This window comes from Diaphorina citri, unplaced genomic scaffold (genome assembly GCF_000475195.1).
Source record: "Diaphorina citri unplaced genomic scaffold, Diaci psyllid genome assembly version 1.1 scaffold3128, whole genome shotgun sequence".
NCBI classification, from domain to species: Eukaryota; Metazoa; Arthropoda; class Insecta; order Hemiptera; family Psyllidae; genus Diaphorina; species Diaphorina citri.
Window position 1 is genome coordinate 1,391 of NW_007380539.1, and position 21,323 is coordinate 22,713.

The 21,323-nt window shown below is 39.8% G+C and overlaps 1 protein-coding gene across 1 annotated transcript; it reads left to right on the forward strand.

The window, feature by feature from the left end:
- Positions 1–5,453: 5,453 nt before the first annotated feature.
- Positions 5,454–20,267, forward strand: LOC103524367 (histone-lysine N-methyltransferase, H3 lysine-79 specific; the record flags this gene model as incomplete). The annotated part of the gene is made up of 12 exons (XM_026831296.1): positions 5,454–5,567; positions 9,253–9,270; positions 9,602–9,718; positions 10,889–11,074; positions 12,370–12,643; positions 15,036–15,486; positions 15,937–16,121; positions 16,465–16,712; positions 18,868–18,953; positions 19,079–19,214; positions 19,585–19,688; positions 20,032–20,267. Coding segments are annotated over exons 1-12 (2,155 nt in total), but the record flags the coding sequence as incomplete, so codon positions are not given.
- Between the last annotated feature and the right edge of the window lie 1,056 nt (positions 20,268–21,323).

A 21,323-nucleotide genomic window follows, 5' to 3' on the forward strand; every position in this document is an offset into this window, starting at 1 on the left:
TTCAATTGATCACAAAGGATATCACTTGAACTCATTTGTGATGCGTATAGGTCTTGTGTTGATCTGTTGTTAAGTCGTCCGTACAATCAGCTACAATTTCATTGAGGTAACTTCAAGCATGTTGCAGTGAAACATGCATCAAAGGAAAATGTAGCCATGCTCTAAGACCATATCGATCCAATGCAAAATCTTTGAACCATGCTGGATGTTGCCTCATGTTGACCGTCGATTGAGATGGTTTTGAAGCATACTTCAGTGCAGTGCTACATGTTGACGTAGTGTAATTGAGCCTTAGGCCCGTTTCATATTGCTCGCGTAGACGGGCGACTTTTAGTAGCGTGTAGTCGCCTGCAAAACCAAACCTATGAAAATGATATATAGCATTACAATTTGATTTTTACACTTAATGTGGGGCCGACACAGAGTACATAGATCCAGAAAAACTGACAGAAAAAACCATGGATGTTGCATTGTAGCATCACGTCCATCGACTTGACTGCACGCTGCATGTCAGTTGTCTTTCCATAGATTTGCTCCAAATATAACGGGCCTGTACTGTACCGAGTAAGTACAAACTGCAATGGAACCAACTTACCTTGAAGAGAAGAATGGTATTAGGAGTTGTAAGCCTAATCTAACGACAGAAACCATAACGCTGAATACCACTCTCATTAATCAAACTCCTCATGAAAAGAAGTCCAAGTGCTATAGAAATCCAATGATTCACAAAAGAAATCAGAAATGCACCCAACAAACTCAAACGCAAATTCTTTGGTCATGCAGTCAGAAACATTGTTCTCAAGCAGACCTGAATAAGTACATACCAGAGCACGGCACAGATAATAGTCGTCGTAACAATAACAAACCCATCATAATCATTGAAGACACTCTACCAGTACTTGGAGAACCTTAGAAGAGAAAGTTCCAAACTGCGTCTAACTTCCCCGATTAACCCTTTTTTAGAACTCCTAGTAAAGGGAAGTCCACACTGCCGTTCCTCCAACATTTTCTCTGATTATTTCCTTTGGGGAGGGACCTCAAAGGTGGTTAGTTTTAGCTTTGGGGATGATCAAAAGAAATAATTTGTAATTCGTACTAGTGTTCAACGTGTTTTTCCTAGCCTTGCAATTCTGCCAATCAGCCAATCTAATGCAAAATATCAACATGCTTTTGTGACTTGTGATAGTTTGATATACCTTTGAAAAACTTGGTCTCTTAGAAGTCCAGCAGACTTTGAATTGGCCTATAGCTTGGGGAGTGTAATATGAAACACTGTATGGAGTGCATGGTTTATTGTTATTCGTACAAATATTATCGCCATTACCAAAACCATAGCTTTTTCGCGTCTATTATTTGTTTTCCGAGTAGCCCTACACACGTGTCTTGCTTTCGTAGCTTTTTTTTACGACTGTCGATTTCTCCTGAGTCATTGTTATAGTGCACACGACCTTCTAGTTTTCCCTCTCCTCCCCTGTTCTCCATTATGAATTCCCCTCCAGCGAGTTTTTTCTTCTCCCAGTGTTAATTCAAATTAGCTGATTCCCGTCTTTATTCATTCTCATTAGCTTCCCCTCCTATTCAAATGAATTCACATTGCATTTTCATTGTGCTTGTCAATGCAATGCGATTAGGAGAAGAATTAGCATGACACTTACACTAATTAGCTTGTCCTCCTATTCAAATGAATTCACATTGCATTTTCATTGTGCTTGTCAATGCAATGCGATTAGGAGAAGAATTAGCATGACACTTACACTTTCCGTGTCCTCTTCTTTCTCATCAAATCTTTCTTCCCCAGTAATTTGAGACGTAAATTGCCCTCTCGTTTGCCGCAAGGAGATCGGCACATACCTGCATGATATACTTATGCATGTCTGGAAGGACATACTTAGTTTTAAATAAATTCCATAAAACTTAAGAAAAGAATCTGAGTAGATATGATAACAAAAGCATTTAGTGGGGGGAATTGCGATGACCTTGATCACGAAGAAATGGGACGAAATGAAGGGAGGAGGAAAGGAAAATTTAGGATGTGTGAGAAATGTAAGAGGATTTGGAGGTACAGAAAAAGGATATTTCTAATTTTGCCCTCTCCCATAGCATGACAACCATCAGGTCCATGAGAGACTGATCTGCCTCTAAAATAGACAACATTAAGCAGAAAAGAACCACCCATAACCAGAACCATCCTCCATTAAATCGAACAGTTAGGGTAAGTGTACCATTTATTCACCCACCTAAAAAACGTACCATTTATTGGCCCACCTGCCCACATTTATTTTTCTAATTTTTGTTTCAGTAAAGCTATACATCTGCATACATAGGTATGTCTCGTCTTGTATAATTATGTGTAACGGATGCGTTATTGCAGCGTTATTTAGCATGCCAGGGTTGCTAAGTGCTTTAGTGCAAGTTGAATGCTAACAAGAGAAAGACAGGTCGAACGGCAAAGCCCACAAGTGCAGACATAACCCCCAGGTGATGAATAGCACTGGTTCGCCAGCACTCTTTAAGCCCTTTCTTTTGATGAAATTGGAACTTGAAAAAGTTCGTCCAGTTCAGACTTATGTGGCGTATGGTACAGGTGGGCCAATAAATGGTACGTTTTTTAGGTGGCTGAATAAATGGTACACTTACCCTATGCATATAGTAAAGTGTCATACAAATTTCAGTCGTCTGTAAAGTGTAAAGTGGTACTACAGTTATCCAGCTTATAGGGAACACGGGCCTCCCCGTTTCAGCAACAGGTTACGGTGTTAATGGAATAGTACTTACTTTTGTTTACTGTAGGTGTGATGTGTAAGTCATTTAGGTAATAAAACAGTATTGTAGTAAAAACAGAGGTAATAAAGGTTATAGACCCTATTTCTTTTCTCTTATTCTTGAGTGGCATTCGAGGAAATTACAATGGTGCCAAGTTTCTGCTCTCTCCCTCCCTTTTTCATTGTCAGGGTTTCATATACTACTCTCAATGTCTTCTTCTTGTTTGGTTAGGTCTTTCTAGTAGTCTAGTCTGTATGTCTCGTGTTATCTCAACAATGTTTTAAGGCAAATACACGTGATAACAGTGGACGGTGATAAAGGAATTATTTATCAGCTAATAGGCCAACGCATGATAAATCAGACATGTGTAGTGGGCACCTAAGAATTAGAAGATAATAAATATTATGTGTTTACTCTCTTTCGCGAGCATAGGAACTGTAACAGCCTCCGCACTCTACCAAAATGTTACATATGGTTGGGTGCACACTAGTCCACAGTCACGTAAACTTATATTATGTCAGGAGAACTAAATAAGACCTTTTGGTTGGTTCTTTTTCCTATTGTTGGTCAATGAGAAACCTTTTGGTTGCCCTTTGTCATCAAGCTGCTCTAAACTTCAACGAACTGTGGTCTTAGCAATCATCAGGCTAATGTAACAACTGCTCATTGTTTCTTTACCTCGCGTATGACTTGTACGTTGTAGCCTGATAATACCATCTTGTGATAACGACTTATTTTGCCTGATAAGAGACTGATACGGGTCTCTTTCATAAGCAGTCTCTCTGACGTCATTCCGTAAAATCCTTAGATTGTGAGTGTATTGTCTTTGCTACATGACATTACTTCCTATGCTTTAAATGGCAAACCACGAGGGCGAAAAATTGAGGATTTCTTTGCCATGTATGTAGGTTATTTTGGATCTCTTGGACGTTCCGCTCCGGCTATAGGTTGTTCTCGGTGCCCCTTGAAAACTGAACATGCGGAAATGTTTGTTCCCTTCCTCTGGCACCTCCCGCCTTCCTAAAAGAAGTGTTCTGGTATTTCTCAAGGCCATTTGTGCTTTTGTTTTATTTAGGATCTCTTGGACGTTCCGCTCCGGCTATAGGTTGTTCTCGGTGCCCCTTGAAAACTGTGAACACGCGGAAATGTTTGTTCCCTTCCTCTGGCACCTCCCGCCTTCCTAAAAGAAGTGTTCTGGTATTTCTCAAGGCCATTTGTGCTTTTGTTATCACACTGATAAAGACCCCGTGCTGTGTTTTGAGACTATTGAGTCATGCAGTTTTGATTGATAAGGGGTTTTCAACTACTTAAATGTAAATTGTTCGATTGTACTGGCATACCAACAGTAACACATTAACAACAATTTACAGTATTATGGCTGTGTTTTCCTCTTTATCGGTTATTCCGTTTTGCCCTAGATGAGACCCCGTGCTGTGTTTTGAGACTATTGAGTCATGCAGTTTTGATTGATAAGGGGTTTTCAACTACTTAAACGTAAACTGTTCGATTGTACTGATGGCATACCAACAGTAACACATTAACAACAATTTACAGTATTATGGCTGTGTTTTCCTCTTTATCGGTTATTCCGTTTTGCCCTAGATTCCTCACCTTAAATCTAAATATTGGGGTTACTTACTACGTATTAACTCTTGGTTTTTCACAAAGTGCTTTGTTAGCATCAATGCTGTTTTGAAACTGATTGTCAAATTTATGAACAGAATTACGTTCACCTCCCAAGTGTTTATGTTTTATGGGGTCATTATTTTTAGCTTTGACCTCCAAAAATGCAATTTCGGCACTATCAATGCTGTTTTGAAACTGATTGTCAAATTTGTGAACAGAATTACGTTCACCTCCCAAGTGTTTATGTTTTATGGGGTCATTATTTTTAGCTTTGACCTCCAAAAATGCAATTTCGGCACTAAGTGTCTTTTTCTCAAATTTTATTTAAGGTCCCGTCGCATTGTGAATACGAGGTCACACATTAGTATATTAGAGTAGTAAAACATATTAGCATGCTTCTTTGTGCCGAAATTGCATTTTTGGAGGTCAAAGCTAAAAATAATGACCCCATAAAACATAAACACTTGGGAGGTGTACGTAATTCTGTTCATAAATTTGACAATCAGTTTCAAAACAGCATTGATGCTAACAAAGCACTTTGTGAAAAACCAAGAGTTAATACGTAGTAACCCCAATATTTAGATTTAAGGTGAGGAATCTAGGGCAAAACGGAATAACCGATAAAGAGGAAAACACAGCCATAATACTGTAAATTGTTGTTAATGTGTTACTGTTGGTATGCCAGTACAATCGAACAGTTTACATTTAAGTGGTTGAAAACCCCTTATCAATCAAAACTGCATGACTCAATAGTCTCAAAACACAGCACGGGGTCTTTATCAGTGTGATAACAAAAGCACAAATGGCCTTGAGAAATACCAGAACACTTCTTTTAGGAAGGCGGGAGGTGCCAGAGGAAGGGAACAAACATTTCCGCATGTTCAGTTTTCAAGGGGCACCGAGAACAACCTATAGCCGGAGCGGAACGTCCAAGAGATCCAAAATAACCTACATACATGGCAAAGAAATCCTCAATTTTTCGCCCTCGTGGTTTGCCATTTAAAGCATAGGAAGTAATGTCATGTAGCAAAGACAATACACTCACAATCTAAGGATTTTACGGAATGACGTCAGAGAGACTGCTTATGAAAGAGACCCGTATCAGTCTCTTATCAGGCAAAATAAGTCGTTATCACAAGATGGTATTATCAGGCTACAACGTACAAGTCATACGCGAGGTAAAGAAACAATGAGCAGTTGTTACATTAGCCTGAGGCGTTGGCCCAACATATTATGAAAATCACTGCACAGTTCATTATCTCTTTATTTGGCTTCATTTGATCCGCGGGTATTTGTATTCACAGAAGGCATAGGGAAAAGTGTCTAATGTAGAATTTGCATAGGTGTTAATCTCACATGAGACACACGTTGAACCCATTGCTGATTAAGGGGTTCCCAAATGTCTGTTTCCCCGATGCAAAAGTACGAAAATTCACGTCATATTATAGGTACCCAAAAACTTTTATACGAAATACCCAACCACTCTGGGGACTTAGCTCCTCTCCTAACAGTGATGCATTAGGATTTATTTTTCTTCTATAGTGCGCCTCCTTCTGGTTGAAATGAAAGCCTCTCACACCCACTCCTCTCCCAAAATAAGTTACATTGTAGATAGGTAGGTGCTGGTTATGAAAAAACTAGAAAAAAGTACGATTTAAAAGATATCTTGTGTGTAGGTATTTTTCCCCCAAGAGTCGCGCTCCCCGTGACTTATCTTCACGAAACCCCCTGAATTGTCCTCACGCTCCCCACTTTGGGAACCCCTGATCTAGGATGTCTGTTGCCCTGTTCCGTGTGGCGCTATGCACACATGCCATATGCTAACCAAACCTCCCATCTCCCATGTCATATGCATGCGTGCATGTCGGTGTGTTGATTTGACCTAAATTCTACTCTAGGCGTGCTTGCCTACCTGAAGTGTGTATACATTGTAGATAGGTAGGTGCTGGTTATGAAAAAACTAGAAAAAAGTACGATTTAAAAGATATCTTGTGTGTAGGTATTTTTCCCCCAAGAGTCACGCCCCCCCCCGTGACTTATCTTCACGAAACCCCCTGGATTGTCCTCACGCTCCCCACTTTGGGAACCCCTGATCTAGGATGTCTGTTGCCCTGTTCCGTGTGGCGCTATGCACACATGCCATATGCTAACCAAACCTCCCATCTCCCATGTCATATGCATGCGTGCATGTCGGTGTGTTGATTTGACCTAAATTCTACTCTAGGCGTGCTTGCCTACCTGAATTGTGTATACGCATCATATTTGCATCTGATGAAATTTCGTGACGAAAATAGCATACGAGTATATTAGCATTAGCTAGTAGATAGCTATTAATGTTTGTTACTTCTACCCTCCAGCTTTGCTGGCGGTCATAACCAATGCCAGTTATTGGTCCATTTTTTATGGTCGAGGTGTAGACTGTAGGCGTACCCATATTTTTTCTTCTTCATTATTTTGCGTGGCTTCTCCCAAAGGAGCTCCTCCACCACAAAACTCTTCAAGATCTGTGTGGTGGGGTTCTTCTCTTCCCCCTCCAACCCCCCCAACTTCAAGTTAGGGAGGGGATTTATATTATTGTATTCTTTAAAATTATTAAAATAAAGCAACAATCAGTCAATTCAACCACAGATAGAGATAGTTCCACGTATCGGGAAAAATTTTCAGCCCGGTAAAACCCTGCAGGTTTTCCACATGCTGATATATATCTAGAGAATGTAGAGGATAATCCCCCCTTGGTTCTAACTGGTTGACGAGTTTTACTGTAGACTCTGGGGAATCCCATGTATTGATTTCATAGTATTTTACTCTTGAATGGGAAAAATACTCGAGAATTGTAGTTTTTTTTTCGAGAATGACTTTGGCGGGAAAATCTTCTCACGTGGGGTTTTCCGTGGCATCTAAGCCCGTTCCTCATCGTCATTTAGGAAATTTGTCCACCCATCTGATGAAATTTCGTGACGAAAATAGCATACGAGTATATTAGCTAATAGCTAGTAGATAGCTATTAATGTTTGTTACTTCTAGCCTCCAGCTTTGCTGGCGGTCATAACCAATGCCAGTTATTGGTCCATTTTTTATGGTCGAGGTGTAGACTGTAGGCGTACCCATATTTTTTCTTCTTCATTATTTTGCGTGGCTTCTCCCAAAGGAGCTCCTCCACCACAAAACTCTTCAAGATCTGTGTGGTGGGGTTCTTCTCTTTCCCCTCCAACCCCCCCCCCCAATTTAAGGTTGGGGGGGGGTTTTTTTTTTTTTATTTTTTTAAATTTTTTATGCATACTTCATATGTATATCGACACTTATACATATTCGTTTTCAAAGAAGGCACATACCTGCATGATATACTTATGAATGTCAGGAAGGACATACTTAGTTTTAAATAAATTCAATAAAACTTGAGAAAAGAATCCAAGTAGATATGATAACAAGTTCATCCAGTGGAAATTGCGATGACCTTGATCACAAAGAAATGGGACGAAATGAAGGGAGGAGGAAAGGAAAATTTAGGATGAGTGAGAAATGTAAGAGGATTTGGAGGTACCTACAGAAAAAGGATATTTCTAATTTTGCCCTCTTCTTAACAAGTCGAGCGTCACATTTCCATTTCTTTTATCTGCAAAACCATTAGTAAAGCTATACATCTGCATACATAGGTATGTCTCGTCTTGTACAATTATGTGTAACGGATGCGTTATTGCAGCGGTATTTAGCATGCCAGGGTTGCTAAGTAAGTGCTTTAGTGCAAGTTGAATGCTAACAAGAGAAAGACAGGTCGAACGGCAAAGCCCACAAGTGCAGACATAACCCCCAGGTGATTGAACGGCCATTTTTTCCTTGTATTTCTATCAGTCATTCATACTGCCATACACCTGAGCTTTATATCACAGTGTGACCCAGTTGATATAGGAATGATTTATACGGTTTGGATTTTTATTTTAAGATTCAATATTCTCATGAAGCGCATCATTTTATTCATCATAGTGAATACACTCGTATATTGACAACTGCATACAGAGTGCATATAGCATTGCATGTGATTATTATCGAGTGAAATTATTCACTTGAACTAGGTCAGGGATAGGTGGAGTTCAAAATAACATTGAATGCAACGAGAATTTTTCTTCTTTTCTTTTGCGTCTTGGTTCTTGTACTTCTTGTAAAGATGTTTTTCGTCTGATTCATTCTTAACATGAAATGTATTTTATAAGATGTCCATTCTCAACTAGAAATCATTAATTATTTTGTGGTGAAGCCAAGATTCCGTTTACATTTTTTGTGGGTATCAGAGCATTATTACTGTACTGTTCCAATAACTTTTTTCTGAATGGTGTCTCGTGATGCTGTCACTGGTTGCTACTCCATGGTCCTCACAACAGTACAGCTTCCAAATTTCAACAAAAGCTATTATTATTCTACCCAAATTTTTCCCTCTTAGAGTAGATTCCCTCATGTTTTTCATTTCTTTGGAAATCTATTTTCATTTTCAAGATGACGCTGATCAGCAAAGATATTTTCCGACACAAAGGCGTGGTTTTGTTTAGTTCTTAATATAGGTGACAATCTGACATTCATTGTTGTCTTCATTATTGATATACCTAGACACTTGATATACCTTCGTAGACGTGACATTTATTGTTTCTGAGACTCTAGTTTTCTCGACAGCTCTTTTGTTGCTCGAATTTCAAGCTTGGCAAAAAGAACCTGAGTGCCTTGAAGCTAAAGTTTAACTTGAAAAGGTCTGGAGGTCTGGACAGATGAGAACTGGAGCCAGTAAATTATAAATTTATGACAATAACACTCATCTTTTCCTTTTCTCTTGTGTTTTGACAATAACTTACGTTTTGTTTTCCTTTATTGTTTCAGAACAAAGGCACCTCCGTGATTCACACGCACTTGAGAGTCATATTGTCATATACGAATCGTATATTCATATACGATATATCGCTTCACTCTCAAGTGCTATAATTAGGCTTGCCAAATATCCAAAATGTCGATTCGGGACGCGAATCCGCGAACATAATTGCCAAATCCGCGAACATAATCGCGTCGATTCGGGACGCGAATCCGCGAACATAATTGCCAAATCCGCGAACATAATCGCAAAATCCGCGAACAAAATCGCCCAATCCGCGACCATAATCGCCAAATCCGCGAACAAAATCGCCAAATCCGCGAACATAATCGCGAAATCCGCGAACATAATCGCGAAATCATTCACACGCCAGACACGCCATCTCGTGGGCTTCTCAGGCATATCATCCAGCAGACCTACAATCAGTCTGTGACAGAACCAGAGAAGCTCAATGTGTACCAGCCTTTCTCTCCCTTTGTAAGTATCTGTCCCGTGTAAAGCCTGTTACACATGCCACGAGCTCTTAAAAGTAATATTAATAAACAAGCTCTTAAAAGTATACGAATACAAGGTTTTAAAAGTAACCTTTATGGACTGGAAACTGGAACTTAGCTTAATTCTATATTAATTTAGAATTAAGCTCTTAAGAGTAACCTTACCAAACGTGGCCCTTAAAAGTAACCTTACTCGACCTAGAACCCTTAAAAGCAATCTTACCAGAAATGAGCCCTTAAAAGAGTATACGAATACAAGGTTTTAAAAGTAACCTTTATGGACTGGAAACTGGAACCCTTAAACGTGTTATATTAATTTAGAATTAAGCTCTTAATAGTAACCTTACCAAACGTGGCCCTTAAAAGTAACCTTACTCGACCTAGAACCCTTAAAAGCAATCTTACCAGAAATGAGCCCTTAAAAGCATTCTTACCAGAATGAGCCCTTAAAAGTAAGAAACCTTACGGGACTACCCAGTCTTCTCCAGGCGAGGCAGACGTTATAATTTTATAATCCTCTTAACCTTCGTTCCAACGTACAATTTTTTTCTTCACTTGTAGACAGACAAAAGCTGTTTATGAATGCAACAAAAGCTGGCAATCAAGCTAATTAAAATTCTACTGAAACTGCATTTGTGTTTGCAAGGTCAAATGTTGATTTTTTCCCTCCATGGAGGGAGGGAGGTTGCAACCTTGAATTTCATTTTCTTCTTGCTTTCGTTGGTACTCCCTTGTTTTTCCGTTCAAGATTTGTCTCCTTTTTTTACTTTCCTTATCCTAATATCGGTACTAGTTCAGAAGCCATGACAGTGAAATATTGCTACAAAAAGGAGCTGTCACAAATGAGCAGTAACTAGTGTTGTTAGAGGGTTAGGTTGAACGCAAAAAAGAGCATTCACAAAATGAGCAGTGACCAGTGTTATAGGGTTAGGTTAAACACAAAAACGAGCTTTCTTTTTCACTGTCGTGGCTTCTGACACTAGAGGCTTAGGTTGAACGCAAAAAGGAGCATTCACAAAATGAGCAGTGACCAGTGTTATAGGGTTAGGTTAAACACAAAAAGGAGCTTTCTTTTTCACTGTCGTGGCTTCTGAATAATTACCCAATATTTTACAGGATCTTTTTGAGCTAACGCATTTCTTCTATTCCGCAGGTTTACGGTGAGACTTCGTTCGACCTGATCTCCCGTATGATAGACCAGATCAACGCTACACCGGATGACGTGTTTGTAGACCTGGGTTCCGGGGTGGGGCAAGTGGTGCTCCAGGTGGCTGCAGCTACGGGTTGTAAGATCTGTTGGGGGGTGGAAAAGGCTGACCTGCCCGCCAAATATGCCGAGGTGAGTCAAGTTGTTGTTTGATATCCTCCTAAGGAAAGCTACTTACTATCAGGTAGACCTGACAGGTACGGCTGATCAGGTCCGCTTGTCGGGTCTACCTGATACCTGATCAGCACACACACTATCAGGTAGACCTGACAGGTACGGCTGAAAAGTTCCGCCTGTTAGGTCTACCCGATAGTGAGTGGCTGGCCTTTTGGTTCTTTTGGGGTTGTTTTGGTTCAAGTATAAACAGTGTAAACTGCATATTGAGACTTTTCGGTATTTTGGCGCCACTTTTCAAGGGAGGGAAAATCTAGATACATAAATACAAAAGAACCCGAAGAGAAAGCATCTAATATGTTTTCAACACATCCATTAAAACCGTACATATCTAACTCACCGCACATGTTTGTTTGATTTCCACAGACGATGCACACGGTGTTCAAGCGGTGGATGCAGTGGAAAGGTCCGCCTGTCAGGTCTACCCGATAGTGATTGGCTGGCCTTTTGGTTCGTTCGGGGTTATTTTGGTTCAAGAGCAGCTCTATAAACAGTTTAAACTGCATATTGAGACTTTTCGGTATTTTGGCGCCACTTTTCAAGGGAGGGAAAATCTAGATACATAAATGATACAAGAGAACCCGAAGAGAAAAAATCTAATACGTTTTCAATACATCCATTAAAACCGTACATATCTAACTCACCGCACATGTTTGTTTGGTTTCCACAGACGATGCACACGATAAACTGCGTATTGAGACTTTTCGGTATTTTGGCGCCACTTTTCAAGGGAGGGAAAATCTAGATACATAAATGGTACAAAAGAACCCGAAGAGATAACATCTAATACGTTTTCAATACATCCATTAAAACCGTACATATCTAACTCACCGCACATGTTTGTTTGGTTTCCACAGACGATGCACACGGAAAATCACTGCACAGTTCATTATCTCTTTATTTGGCTTCATTTGATCCGCGGGTATTTGTATTCACAGAAGGCATAGGGAAAAGTGTCTAATGTAGAATTTGCATAGGTGTTAATCTCACATGAGACACACGTTGAACTCATTGCTGATTAAGGGGTTCCCAAATTTCTGTTTCCCCGTTGCAAAAGTACGAAAATTCACGTCATACCTATTATAGGTACCCAAAAACTTTTACACGAAATACCCAACCACTCCGGGGACTTAGCTCCTCTACTAACAGTGATGCATTAGGATTTTTTTTCTTCTATAGTGCGCCTCCTTCTGTTGGTTGAAATGAAAGCCTCTCACACCCACTCCTCTCCCAAAATAAGATACATTGTAGAGATGCACACGGTGTTCAAGCGGTGGATGCAGTGGTACGGCAAACGCCACGGCGAGTTTCGTCTTGTCAAGGGGGATTTCCTCACGGAGGAGCATCGCGAGAAAATCACCCAGGCTAGCATCGTGTTTGTCAACAACTTTGCGTTCGGGCCTACCGTAGACCATGCCCTCAAGGAACGGTTTCAGGACCTCAAGGATGGCGCTCGGATTGTGTCGTCCAAATCCTTCTGTCCGCTCAACTTCCGAATCACGGACCGAAACCTCACCGGTAGGACTTATTTTATCTGAGAAATTGGCCTGGAAGTGATTTTTGTCTGACCTTGCCTTCCTTGACACTCGGCATCAAATGATGATTTCAAATTCAATCAAATCTTAAATTCTTTGTGGTAAAGCAGAGCTTTTTCACAACCTTAGTGGATATCACAACATTACTAAGTTCCTCCTTTGCAATCAATTTCCATATCTCAATAATCTTTTTACACTGATAATGCCGCGACTGGTCGTTACCCGATTAAAGCAGCTACTCAATTGTCCTAACGAGGCTGAGTGCACCCCGAACTACAAGCAGAGCCGAAAAAACCTCGGCCCGCCGGGAATCGAACCCGGACCTCCTGCGTGCAATGTTATGTTTGGGGGACCAAATCACAATTTCGTCTATCTTTACGACTAATACAATATCCACGCTTTGTTTTGTGTAATGTTGAGTTAGCTACTCTTTGCGAACATTACCAGGTTTGTCTTTTGGGAGAGGTAAGACAGTCGTCTGTAAAGTGGTACTACAGTTATCCAGCTTATAGGGAACACGGGCTTCCCCGTTTCATCAACAGGTTACGGCGTTAATGGAATAGTACGCACTTTTGTTTACTGTATAGGTGTGATGTGTAGGTCATTTAGGTAATAAAACAGTATTGTAGTAAAAACAGAGGTAATAAAGGTCTTAGACCCCATTTCTTTTCTCTCATTCTTGAGTGGCATTCGAGGAAATTACAATGGTGCCAAGTTTCTGCTCTCTCCCTCCCTTTTTCATTGTCAGGGTTTCATATACTCCTCTCAATGTCTTCTTCTTGTTTGGTTAGGTCTTTCTAGTAGTCTAGTCTGTATGTCTCTTGTTATATCAACGATGTTTTAAGGCAAATACTCGTGATAACAGTGGACGGTGATAAAGGAATTATTTATGTGCTAGGCCGACGCATGACAAATCAGACATGTGTAGTGGGCACCAAAGAAATAGAAGATAATAAATATTATGTGTTTACTCTCTTTCGCGAGTATATAGGAACTGTAACAGCCTCCGCACTCTACCAAAATGTTACATATGGTTGGGTTCACACTAGTCCACAGTCACGTAAACTTATTTTATGTCAGGAGAACTAAATAAGACCTTTGTTTGGCTCTTTTACCTATTTTTGGTCAATCAGAAACCTTTTGTTTGCCCTTTGTCATCAAGCTGCTCTAAACTTCAACGAACTGTAGTCTTGGCAATCGTCAGGCTAATGTAACAACTGCTCATTGTTTCTTTACCTCGCGTATGACTTGTACGTTGTAGCCTGATAATACCATCTTGTGATAACGACAAGACCTTTTGGTTGGCTCTTTTTCCTATTGTTGGTCAATCAGAAACCTTTCGTTTGCCCTTTGTCATCAAGCTGCTCTAAACTTCAACGAACTGTGGTCTTGGCAATCGTCAGGCTAATGTAACAACTGCTCATTGTTTCTTTACCTCGCGTACGACTTGTACGTTGTAGCCTGATAATACCATCTTGTGATAACGACTTATTTTGCCTGATAAGAGACTGATACGGGTCTCTTTCATAAGTAGTCTCTCTGACGTCATTCCGTAGAATCCTTAGATTGTGAGTGTATTGTCTTTGCTACATGACATTACTTCCTATGCTTTATATGGCAAACCACGAGGGCGAAAAATTGAGGATTTCTTTGTCATGTATGTAGGTTATTTTGGAGAATCCTTAGATTGTGAGTGTATTGTCTTTGCTTTGGGGTCATGGAAAACATGACATTACTTCCTATGCTTTATATGGCAAACCACGAGGGCGAAAAATTGAGGATTTCTTTGTCATGTATGTAGGTTATTTTGGAATATATACTATATGATACAGAAAATATCACATGATGCATACTTCATATGTATATCGACACTTATACATATTCGTTTTCAAAGAAGGCACATACCTGCATGATATACTTATGAATGTCAGGAAGGACATACTTAGTTTTAAATAAATTCAATAAAACTTGAGAAAAGAATCCAAGTAGATATGATAACAAGTTCATCCAGTGGAAATTGCGATGACCTTGATCACAAAGAAATGGGACGAAATGAAGGGAGGAGGAAAGGAAAATTTAGGATGAGTGAGAAATGTAAGAGGATTTGGAGGTACCTACAGAAAAAGGATATTTCTAATTTTGCCCTCTTCTTAACAAGTCGAGCGTCACATTTCCATTTCTTTTATCTGCAAAACCATTAGTAAAGCTATACATCTGCATACATAGGTATGTCTCGTCTTGTACAATTATGTGTAACGGATGCGTTATTGCAGCGGTATTTAGCATGCCAGGGTTGCTAAGTAAGTGCTTTAGTGCAAGTTGAATGCTAACAAGAGAAAGACAGGTCGAACGGCAAAGCCCACAAGTGCAGACATAACCCCCAGGTGATGCAAGGCGGGACCTCACGAAGCAAATGAATGAAAGTTCTTCCTCAGAAGATGAAGAGACACACTCGGACGAGACAGATAACAGACCGCGCGTCACTACACGACGCGCATGGAGTGACTATTGTACGAACAAATCTGTACGAACATCCAGCGAGGAGGAGAACAACAATAGTACAAATGTGGAGATCCCTCCAGCCAAGACGAAACCGCAGAAGAAAAAGAAACTAAGGAACCGGAATCATACGCGCAAGACCACCCCAGCGACCACTAATCCTCCTGTTACCCATAGTACGACAAGTACTCCATGTACCTCCCCACCACCTAGAACATTCCAATCTAGAGCTACTACTAAGCGACCTCAGAAGACTGGAGGCAAAGTGAAGCGAGGCAAGAACAAGCGACCTATCAAGATAACAGGACTGGATCTGTTGCATCAGTCATTCATACTGCCATACACCTGAGCTTTATATCACAGTGTGACCCAGTTGATATAGGAATGATTTATACGGTTTAGATTTTATTTCAACATTCAATATTCTCATGAAGCGCATCATTCTATTCATCATAGTGGACATAGTGAATACACTCGTATATTGACAACTGCATACAGAGTGCATATAGCATTGCATGTGATTATTATCGAGTGAAATTATTCACTTGGCTGAGCACAACACAAGGTGAGTGAAACATCGCGTATTATTACTTTAGTGACTTTGTTGTGATTATGATCCAAAGGTTTGTTCTTATTATGTGGCTTCAGGCATACGTATTTTGGGACATCATTTTTGCCATCAAACGAATGCGTCTGCTGTCCATTGAAAAAAAAAAGCTATAATCCACAGTGTAGAAGCACTTCTAAATACCTACACTAACTACCTACATCTTTGGGGTGCTATAGTCCCACATACCTATTGGACTCCGCACACGGGAATTTCGTGCCACCTAGAACATTCCAATCTAGAGCCACTACTAAGCGACCTCAGAAGACTGGAGGCAAAGTGAAGCGAGGCAAGAACAAGCGACCTATCAAGATAACAGGACTGGATCTGTTGCATAGTGAAACACTACTGAGCACAACACAAGGTGAGTGAAACATCGCGTATTATTACCTTAGTGACTTTGTTGTGATTATGATCCAAAGGTTTCTTCTTATTATGTGGCTTCAGGCATACGTATTTTGGGACATCATTTTTGCCATCAAACCAATGCGTCTGCTGTCCATTGAAAAAAAAAGCTATAGGTAATCCACAGTGTAGATGCACTTCTAAATACCTACACTAACTACCTACATCTTTGGGGTGCTATAGTCCCACATACCTATTGGACTCCGCACACGGGAATTTCGTCAGGAAACACCCCTATTTCAATGTAATGTAACTAGATCTTTAAAATTCTAACCTTAATCCGAATCCGTCTTGTTTTTCAGATGGCGGCAAGAAGGTGCCACCGGGCCGTGGTTGCGTCGACCAAACCCTCACGTCTCTAAGCACAGCTACTGCACTGCCTGTGAGCGAACTACACACCGAGCTAGAGATACCACCTACCCCTGCCGAGACTCCGTACTCACTGCAGATGCTGTTGGACATCCTGCGCAACCAATATCTGGCCATGATTGAGCGACTCAAGAGCGAGAAGTACAAGAAGGAGGTCGAAGATCAGATTGAAATTGAAAAGGTAAGGGAATCTTTGGAAATTGTAGCTATAAAGCCAGGAAATTTTGATTAAGTCAGATAATATTAAAAAAAATTGATAAAGTTAGGAGATATTTGAAAATTTGATAAAGCAAGGAAGTGATTGAGGAATTGAAAGGGGAAGGAAATATAAAAAATATTTACACTTACCCTGTTTTCAACTTTCCACTTAAAATAGTTCAACAAAACCCTCGTTTTCGTCGTGGTCCATCAAAACATCGAAAGACTAGAGCAATCATTTCCGACTCTTTTAGAGTTTATTTGGCCAATGTCCAGTACCTTCTGGAATGTCTGACTAGAATACTAGATCCTGAGCCATAACCCATTATTATTATTATTATTATTATATAACTCTTTATTAGAACTTTACAATATTTACAAAAAGGTACAGGAAACAAAATAACAAACTGATAAATTAACAAATGAAAAAGAAAATTGAATAAAGAAAGAAAAAAAAAAAAAAAAAAAAAATTGAAAAATTCTACTGTGTAATGACAACATTAAAAGGAAAGGAAAAAAAGGTTAGATGAATTCACATTATTTTCAAGTACAAATTATTTCCTCCTAATTAAAATTAATGTCCTATAATGGTATTTATTTATTCGTAAATGTAGAGTTTTTGATAGATTTTAGACTTGGAAAATTCATTCAACAAATTGGAAACATTTTCAAAGACAACACACTTCGCTATTGATTCAAAGCCATGGGTTCGATTTTCGAGTGGGTCAAATTTTTGAATGGTTCTCTTAAGATCTGTCTCACATTGCTCTTCATTTTCTAAAATTGTTTTTGTTAAACTTGAAAGTATCATAAGAAAATATAATCCTCTACGGACTTAAACATAGAACTAGTACTTTTCTGAGTTATTTTATTCCGTTTTGTCTTGAATATAGTTTTATCAGTTTGTAGCATTTTCCCTCTGCGAGGTTCTTGTTTAGATAGATATAAATAAAACCACTTGTAACATAATTTACTGTCCTGTACTATAACTCTTGTGTTTCTATACAGTGTACATTTCCTTTCTTAGGTTTTTTTTTTTTTTGTTATTTTTATTTATCTTGTGGCTACACTGCCTTTTTTTAAGTTAGGTATTTTATTTTATTATTTTGTAATTTTAATTTTTTACAACTAAAAAAAATGCCTTTAAAAAAATAATGGTATTAATTTTCAAATAAAAAGATATACACGGATAAGTTACGGATTTTTCTTACTAGGATTTCTAGCATTCCAGGAGTGAAAATCTAAATAAAGCACTATAACTATGTGCTGTTCATGTTGTATGTAATGGGGAGAATCGATTTTACTGATTGGAGTGGAACAACCATGGTGTGCTATTAAGAGAAGTTCAGCTTAATTATTACTTTCTTTCATACGGATAAACAAATTTCTAGCATCTAAATTCTAAATGATGTCAGAAGAGATCCAAAACTAGTCATGTAATGGGGAGAATCGATTTTACTGATTGGAGTGGAACAACCATGGTGTGCTATTAGGAGAAGTATAGCTTAATTATTACTTTCTTTCATACGGATAAACAAATTTCTAGCATCTAAATTCTAAATGATGTCAGAAGAGATCCAAAACTAGTCATTTATTACTATCGTAATAATAAAGGAAGGACGGGCTAGAAATGGATGACTTCGCTTAATAGCAATGATGGTAAATTATGCCCTCAATTCTACATGCATGTAAACAGATTCCAAGTTTACAAACAGATCTACAATATATCCCAATCAGGATCAGGAAAAATGTGAACAACTTCCGGCAACGGAGACACGTCCTTTTTTGCACGATCCCTGTTGAGAAGAAACAACTGTTACTATTAACAATATATTATTGTTTCTTTTTTTATTACTATCGTAATAATAAAGGAAGGACGGGCTAAAAATGGATGACTTCGCTTAATAGCAATGATGGTAAATTATGCCCTCAATTCTCCAAATCTCCATGCTTGTAAACAGATTCCAAGTTTACAAACAGATCTACAATACCTATTACCTATGTCCCAATAAGGATTAGGAAAAATGTGAACAACTTCCGGCAACGGAGACATGTCCTTTTTTGCACGATCCCTGTTGAGAAGAAACAACTGTTACTATTAACAATATATTTTTGTTCGTACCCTTCTAACCCTCTCTCATTTTGTCTCCCCCCCCCTACAGGTAACAATGTCCACCCCCTCTTCCCTTATCAACAACATCCTGCCCCCCCGTCCCGACCGGATCTCACCCTCCCAAATTGTTCGTACCCTTCTAACCCTCTCTCATTTTGTCTCCCCCCCCTACAGGTAACAATGTCCACCCCCTCTTCCCTTATCAACAACATCCTGCCCCCCCGTCCCGACCGGATCTCACCCTCCCAATGTCCCCGGCCCAACGTGTACTCACCCATAGGACGTCGTTCTAGTTCCCCTCCCTCTCACCACCCACCCAAACCTTCCCCCCTAGCAACCAACCACCCACCACCTAGCAAATCTAACTCTCAGGTAAGTGAGAAATAAAAGAGTGGAAACACACTACTATCACGCGAGTTCACGTGACGTGATAGTAGTGTGTTTTTACTTTACCATAACTCTACCATCCATCACCCACCCAAACCCAACTCTTGATGTACCTACATATCTCAGCACATTTTTCCGTCTGGAATGAAATGACTTTCAGCTGTGTCCAAAAGTACCTCAGTCCAGTACGTGCCCCCCCAAATGATCAAAATTTTTAGAAAAGCCACTACAATTGATCCACAGGATCGCAGTCCAGTGTTTCAGGTTCGATTCCCAAAAATGCCATTTTCTCTGTAAGTCGGGCGAAAGAGCTAGATAATAAGATAATATCTCAACCTTATTCTGATGATTTCAGAACACTTCCTCACGTTACACTCATGTACAGTTACCGCGAGCAGAAATGAAGCCCTACCATGCCTCCTACTTCACGGATCTGCCTGCAGAAGAATTGTTCCGAAAGTGGAGAGAGAAGGAATACAGGATAGGAGAAAGCCAGCCTTTTCGGGAACGAATTTTATCTCTTCGAACAAAATCCGACCCGGACGGGAATCGAACCCGCGACCTTGCGCTCACAAATCGATGGTAATTAAACTTTAAAAATTCTCCTTCCGACCCCGGGCGGGAATCGACCCACGACCTAGCGCTTACAAGTCGATGTAAATTACATTCCCCATCCATGTCACAACCTCTGCTTTTACGGATGGGTATACCAACTATACGAATTTTGTATGTTCTGATATTGTTATGTTGTAAAAATAATAAATGGAAACTTGATAATAATAATTCAAAATTCTCCTTCCAGTCTGGCGGCGACTCTACACTCGCGTCTGCTCAGTAGTCAGCAGGCCCAGGCCTCCAAACACCCGGGCGGCCAAGCGCCCATCTCCCCGCGTAATGTAGACGATATGGAGCTCGAAGCTGTGTCGCGTAAACGATACTCTTCCCCGCTACGTAACGATGCTCTGCCCCCCGTGAAGAAAATGTTTTCGCCGGACCTGCCCCCTCTGCCACTCCCCATGGTATCGCGCCCGGATGAAGGTAAGCCTAGGTCGGAGAGGTGGCCAAGCCTTTTGTGTGTTGTTGATTTTTTAGCTTTTTTTTCCCTTACGTGGAAGATGGAGGGAGTGTTTGATGGAAGCTCAGCGTACTTACTCTAATACAAAATTCAAAAGATAAAAAAAACCTTTGAAAAGGAAACCGTAAAAACGAACCTTTTTTCTATACTAAAAGATCCTCCTGAAACGTCCATTTCATTCATTCCTGAAACGTCCATTCTTTTCGTTCCGATATCAGAAAGAAGATGGTCAGGATAGAAGAAAGCCGGGTCTTCCGAGAACGAACTTTATCTGGCAAAAAAAAAAAAAAAAAAAAATCTTCAGGTTCAAGTCGGCCTCAGGCGGGAATCAAATTCGCGACCTAGCGAATATAAGACAGTAAAACAGACGCGCTACCCACCAAGCTGACTAGACTGGCAAAGGCTCCTTCTATAAAACAACACGTTGAGCTTCTGTTGAATTCTCAAACACTTCATCTTCTGTAAACTTTATAGCGGATATTTGTGTGTTCTCTCTAGTTCCTATCTCTTGGTAGCTTTAGATTTTTCTCTTCTTAACATCTTTCTTATGAGTCTTTGCTATTTAGATTTAAGTTTACTGATCTCAGAGTACTGACCTTAGACGGAAAGTAAGTAAGAGTACTGACATGAGAAGACTGAAGTATACATTACATTAGTAACATTTACAGAAATGAATGTCTTTAGATGTTATACTCGTAGCTAGGCTTCCACATCTGACGACAGACCAGAGTCATGTAGGTACTCAAAAGACTGGACAAACGAGCAAAATTTAAATCGACTACAAGTTGTTTAATAAAATCGTGACAAAATAGATAGTGAAAAAAAATAATAATTTAAATCGACTAGAAGTTGTTTAATAAAATCGTGACAAAATAGATAGTGGAAAAAAAACTAACTAATTTATTATTATACTGCTCAACGTGAGAACGAAGACTACAGTACGTAATGCAACAAAACTTGACAGCCACCAGACTCGAACCCCGGACTTGTGACTCAAGTTGCATGGTAGTCACCATAAT